Source organism: Micromys minutus (genome assembly GCF_963924665.1).
Source record: "Micromys minutus genome assembly, chromosome: 24".
In the NCBI taxonomy this organism is placed as follows: domain Eukaryota; kingdom Metazoa; phylum Chordata; class Mammalia; order Rodentia; family Muridae; genus Micromys; species Micromys minutus.
Genome location: NC_137959.1, coordinates 10,375,686 through 10,382,427, shown reverse-complemented (window position 1 = coordinate 10,382,427; position 6,742 = coordinate 10,375,686). Strand labels below are relative to the sequence as shown.

At 38.4% G+C, this 6,742-nt stretch overlaps 1 protein-coding gene across 1 annotated transcript; it reads right to left on the bottom strand.

Annotated features, from left to right (window-relative positions):
* Positions 1-6,007: 6,007 nt before the first annotated feature.
* On the bottom strand, positions 6,008-6,402 carry LOC308436335 (replication protein A 14 kDa subunit-like; the record flags this gene model as incomplete). Its single annotated transcript, XM_080937214.1, has 1 exon — positions 6,008-6,402. The coding sequence occupies one exon, from the start codon at positions 6,400-6,402 to the stop codon at positions 6,037-6,039; it is 366 nt and encodes a 121-aa protein (XP_080793340.1). The 3' UTR covers positions 6,008-6,036.
* Positions 6,403-6,742: the final 340 nt, after the last annotated feature.

Below are 6,742 nucleotides of genomic sequence, written 5' to 3'. Positions count from 1 at the left end.
AAGTGTTTCAGCCATGAAGTCATTCCGAATTCTTGCCCTCTGACCTTCCAGTGTGGGGGTTAACCCTTCACTCTGTCAGTAGCTCCCTCTTTATCCTTCCCCAGCCTGGGTGGAAATCACACAGCTGCCTAGGCGAAACTGCCTAGGCATTGTTTAAGGACTTTTTAAAAACATAGATCTTTAAAAAAATGTGTGTGTGTGAATGCACACACAACACATGCATAACAATACCTGGAAGGTCAGAAGAGAGTGTGTTAGATCATGGAGCTGGGGTTACAGGTCCAGCCACAGGATGTCTTCTGTGTTCTCAGCTACTTGCTAGCCCCTGGTTAGATATGTTTGCCCACTTAAAATAACCTCTAGTGTGTATGTTTATTTTGAGATATAAAATTACACATATTTAGTTAGGGGGTGGTGGTGCATGCCTTTAATTCCAGGACAGCTACACAAAAAAAACCCTGTCTCTAAAAACAAAAATAAAGCAAAAAATTACATATATTTATGAGTTACATGGTAGTTACTTTTCTATTGCTGTAGTAATAAACTACAGACCAAAACAACCTTTATAGAAGAAAAGTTTATTTGGGGCTTACGGTCCCAGAAGGTTAGCGTCCACCTATGATGGTGGAGTGGGAAGAGTAGGGAAGCATGCTGGAGCAGTAGCTCAAACCACACACAAGGTTGCGCCCTATGACACACATTTCCTCCAGCAAGGGCTGCACCTCCTAACTGTCCCAAAACAGTCACCGACTGGGGACCAAGGATTGAACTGCCCAAGACACTATGGAGGGGTCGGTCCTCTTACTTGAATAACCACGGTTTTAGTTTCATCTTCATTTCTCATGGGTCAATTTTTTTCCCTTAAGTGGGTGTCCAGCAGAGGGAGCTTTAGAGGCATTGTGGGTAAGGTGTAGGGTTTTAAGAGTGCTCTCCCCTTACCCCACCTCTAATTCTTTTTGTCCCCATTCTTTCTCTTGTACCTCACCAGAGTCTCACCAGTAATGAGTTCTCATGGTGTAGCATCTCCCGATCCCTGAAAGTCATGAATTTTTTGGTTTTTTTGCCCTGTGTAACTTGCCTTGTCTACTTATAGATAGAAGGTATATGCATTTGAAACTCAAACACAAAAACTTTTAGTTTTTGTTTTTTTTTTAAACAAAAAGATGTTTAAAAGTGACTAATATATAAGAACCTGTTTCTGTGTTTGTCGATATCACAGCCTGTACAATAAGCATCTCTATAAAGAATTACTGACATCAGAATTTAAAACATTTTTAGAGGAAAGTTAAAATTTCATCTACTGTGCTAAAGAGTGACAGCTGAGTTTGTCGTGCAGAAATTTACTTCAGATAATATTAAAGTGTAAGCTTATTTCACTTTTTTTTCTTTCTATTGGGCAGGGGTTAGTTAGAGAGCCAATTAAATGATGCTTTCCCTGTTTGTAGTGTAACTCATTTAGGGAATTTCTCTAAACACTGTTCTCCTGTTGATTTAATTCCAAGCTGCCATTATAAAGTTAATTGATTTAATTTGTCTAGGTGTCAAATCCCAGAACACTTTGTTGTCTCTGGTGCTGAAATGTCACTTGTTAGCAAGTGTCCTTGGAACAGATTGTTCCTTAATTATTTGATCCTCAATTTTTCCTGTTATCCATTTATGATTATTAAATATCTGTTTTGTTTCTTTGTGTAGCCTTCGCTCTCCTGGAACTAGCTGTGTAGACCAGGACTGCCTCTGCTAGAATTAAATGTGTTTGCCACCACCACCTGGCTTTTCAAGATCTCTTAAAGATAATTAAAAAGTTAGATGTGTTGAAAATATTCAAATGTAGGCAGTATTAAAGTAAATTGGGAAGCAGGCCATACAGCACATTTGTATGTTTTGCCTCTGTGCTGGCTGATTTCTGTTAACCTGACATGGTCCTACATATAGTGGGAAGAGAGACTCTTAGCTAAGAAAATTCCTCCATAAGAAGTTGCTTTTGGTCACGGTGCCTCATCAGGGCCAGCCAGGACAGGCTCCTACTCCATTCAACTTCATGCTGTTCTAAAATATTTTGGGGGAGCAGTTTAATGGTTGAGGCTTGATTTTGCTCTTTATGTTTTAAATATGAGACCTTTTTGCTCTAAGGATGCCTTGAGCTATGTTATATATAAATTATTACACTATCTTCTAATTTTCCCTTTTTAGATTGTGTGTGTGTGTGTGTGTGTGTGTGTGTGTGTGTGTGTGTGTGTGTGTGTGTGTGTGTGTGGTTTGCCTCCTAGCCCTCTCATCAGTCCAGGATCGTCCATATTGTTTTCCAAATGGCTATTCTGGTTTATATATTTACTCTAGTGTACGAGGATTCCCATTTCTCCACATCATGTCAGCACTTAATGTGGTGTTTGATAACTGCAACCACAGGTGTAAATACTTCCTCCTATTTCTTTGCATTGCCCCAGGGTTTGATACTGAGCACCTACTGGTCATTTGTGTGCCTTAAGAAAATGTATGTTTTGGTCTGTTTACTTTTTAACTAGGTTGTCTTTTACTGAGTTGTTTGAAGTCCTTAAGTCCTTTACATGCTTGCTTGTGGGTATTTTTCCTGTTCTATGTGTTGCCTTTAGTTTGTTTTGTCCTTTGAGTCTGATATACAGTCCTTATTTTTTTTTCTTTTCTTTTTTGTTTTATTTTTTGTTGTGAGAGGGATGGAGATTTTGTAGCTGGATGGGAGGCTAAGTTCTGTTAAGAGCTAGTGGAGGCCTTTGAGCAGCAGATGAGGAACTGAGTCAGAGCCTCAGGCACGCCTGGCAAGTGAAAAACCTCCAAAAGCCTAATGTTTTGTAAAGTTTACCATGGGGTTACTCAAATGATGAGTTCTCTGCCCCATGTCTTGTTTCAATCCAGGTTTGGCATTGTAATGATTATGCCAAGAATCTCCTGTCTCAACTTTGTGTAAACAGTCAATAAATGCTGATAGACCAGTGACAGGGCAGAATAGAGAATAGGGTGGGCCGGGTGTCCAAGAAGAGGAGGAGGGAGGAATTAGAGTGATGAAGGATCTAAAGAGCCAAATTATAATGATATGCAAATCATGGGATGGGACTGGGAGGTAGCCAGATTAGCCTAGAAGTTTAAGGTATATCATTTAACTGCTCAGCTACTGAGGCACAGTCTTAAATAAATCTTGGTTTCTTTGTGAAATTATTGGGGATTAGCATATGGTAAATGAGTACAAGCACTGGATTAATTCACTCTTTACATTTCTATTAAGAATAACTCATTTTCAAACTTCTCAGAGCTGGCGCTGATAGGCTCAGCTCCCAGGCAGTACCGCAGGTTTGAGTCTCAGATCTCACAAAAAGGGAACAGCAGCTCCAGCACAGAACTGGCTAGGGCAGTGGCTTAGGGTTTACTGCTGTGAGCAGACACTATGACCAAGGCAACTCTTATAAAAGACAACATTTAATTGGAGCTGGCTAAAAGGTGCAGAGTTTCAGTCCATTGTCATCATAAAGCAGGAACATGGCAGCATCCAGGCAGGCATGATGCAAGAGGAGCTGAGAGTTCAAAGTCTTCATCTGAAAGTTGCTATGAGACCAACTCCCAAGTGGTCAGGAAGAGGGTCTCAAAGACCACACCCACAGTACTACACCTCCTCCAACAAGGTCACATCTCCAAATAGTGCCACTCCTGAGCCAAACATCCAAACCACCACAGGCAGCCTGCTAGACTAAGCCAAGGGAGGAGGAGCTAGCCTCCATAGGCCCGTGCTGGCCTAAGGAACCCATAGACACACGGAAGGGCAAGGCAACGTTTTCCTGGAACTCCAGTAGGACCGAGAAGCCCCGAACTTCTGAACTGGTAAGGAATTAAGTTTGAAAACAATAAAAGGAAAAAAAACTGGGTATAAAAGTCACAAGAAGAAATATTTAGTTTGAACATAAAGTTAAGTATTTAAGAAGATAGATTAAAAGGAAAATATTTTCTATGTTAAAAATGGGGGTGAGGGGAAGTGCCACAACACAATGCATCTAGATCCTAAATTTTTTTTATTTTGCTTATTGGTATATGAATAATTGTTCATTCGGTAACTATAACATTCTTGTATATCCTTTTAAAAAGAGATTGGAATAAAGCAGACTTAGAGGGGGGAAAAAGACTCAAAAATTAAATGCTAGTCTGGAGGTCATAGAACAGAGATTAGAAGAGTCTTTAAATCAGAATAAAGAACCTTCAGAAGAATCTAATCTGGAACCTACAATAACAGCAAAAAATGTAGTTCCAGATGAGAAAAGCCACAAAGGCTTGAGGAATTAAAATGGCAACCCATAGAGATTCAATATATAGAATTAAGAGTACAAATTGTGTTTGATGCTACCTTAGAATGTCATACAATAGATTATGTGTTTCATTTTATAGATTTTGGAGAATTAAGATATGTAGACATGTTGCTACTCCATACTGTTGATACAAATTCAGATTTCTAATGGAATTTTTCGTAATGGAGTTACGAAAAAGATGCTTCTGAGATTGCACATTTATTAGAGATAGTGGCTATCTTGGAGGTGCCTTTTCAGATTAAAGCTGATGCTCGGGTATATGTATCTATTAGAATACAAAAGTATTTTAGGCATGACATAAAGCTTGTTACAGACATATCTTACAATCCTGCAGGTCAAGCAACTATAAAAAGATTTAACAGGACCTTAAAAGAAAGGCTCATTGAGCAGAAAGAGGATGTGAGATCTCCCAGAGATATATTACATATGTGTTATCAACTTTAAATTTTTAAAAGTCAGTAAGACAGAAAACACAGCTGCTGAAATTGGATTTTTGGGGGAAAGCTACTGAACTAAATCATCTTGTTTATATTAAGGATGTCTTAATTTCAAAATGGAAGACAGGAGATGTGTTCCATTGGGGGAGAGGCTTTGTGTTTGTTCAGGGGATTCCTTCCACATTGATAAATAAAATTTGACTCTAGACAGGAAGAAAGAAATCAAGAAAAACAAAACAGGCGACATAAACTGCTGATCCTCTATGTGGGAACAGCTCTGAGACTGGCTGAGACATAAAAATGTGTCCAGCCAGAATTTCAGCTAAGCATAGCCAATAAATTTTGTTGACTACAAAAGCATCTGGAAATATCATGCCATCCTTTTAAATGGCACAGATAAAAATTTATAGTTTACAGATTGGTTACAAATTCCAAACTAACATAAAGACAGACAGATGCCTTACCTGTTCGAACAGAGAGCAAAGAATCGTCTCTAACTCATCTGTGCACACAGCACATTACATACATTACTGTAGAAATATATATTACCTGTGAGAGTTTATATGTTTACAACATCAATGAAGTTAAAATGACCTTGACAAGATTTACCCTTGGGACTCTGAGAAGGATGCTGAAATGCCAACACATTTATTCCAGCATTCTGCTTGATCCTACCTCTGACTGCTTCAAGGCTGTTTCCTTAAAAAATGTACATCAGGGACAACTTCTAAATGACTAGCCAGATTGTCCAGTATGACAGACTGTTCCAGGGCAGATTTCATTTAAGTCCTGGACTTTCTCAGCGCAAAGAGACTAGAGAGCAAAGGTTACAGCTAGCTTTCTTAAGATTAACCACTATCCCAATTTTCTTTGAGATTCCAAAAGAAAACAATAACCCCAAAAGAGAACAGTGCCCCAGATAGCAGGAAGCAGTTTTAAGAGAGTGATGCTCCCATTCCCAAGAGGTGGGGTGGGGGTTTTGGTCATTTAATGGATAATGGATGTCATCATTCACAGGGGTTATTTGCAAATTCTTTTTTTTTTTCATGTTTTTATTTTTATTATTCAGACCATATATTGAAGTATCAATTTCAAAAACTTTATAAAAAAGATTTGGTTGTAAACTGTCATATTAGCTTTACAAAGAAATATATATATATATAAAAGAGCAAATTAAATAACAGAAATTATAGGAGTCTCTCCCTTAAACTGGAGGAGTCTTCTTTAATAGCCTTCAATGTGGCTCACTGGTAATCTTAAGAAATTCAAGAAACTCATTCATGTTGTGTAAGCCCTAAAGGAAAAAACTGAAGAAACTCATTGATAATTTTCACAGCTTCATTGTAAAGTTCAAGATCAAAGCGATTACAATCTTCCTTAAATAGGATATAAGATGCACACAGTATGGTCCCCTTGGCTGTGACTTTTCCAACTACTTCTATGATTCCAGAGATTTCTTCGTCAAGTGGCTCCATCAATTCAACGGTTCCACTCTTTCCTTCTCCATCTGAAAGAATAAACATTTTTCCAGTGAGATGAATCTTTTCCAGCTTTCCCACAAAGCACACGGGTCGGTCAATATACTGTGTTAACATGCTGGCGTTGACTCGCGCTTTGGGGAGTTCCATTATGTCCACCATGATTCTGCTGCCAACACTCACAACCCGCAGGAAAGCCGAATATGATTGACACCCCGCAAATTCTTAATGGTCTCAGTCAGAGAGGAAAGGAAACATCAATAAACAATAAAATAAATATTTTACATTGGCATGTACTTTATATATTGATACAGATTTAGTATTATATTTTGCTACAACATACTATGTTTATGTGTTTCAACTCTTGTTTAAGGTATTGTACCTATGTAAAGTGAATTTCTAGTCAATGAACACATCTACTTTAAGCTGTTTAGGATAATTAAAAAATGCAAGTTAGTAATCAGACAGTCAAACTCATGGTCATGAGCCACCATGTGGTTGC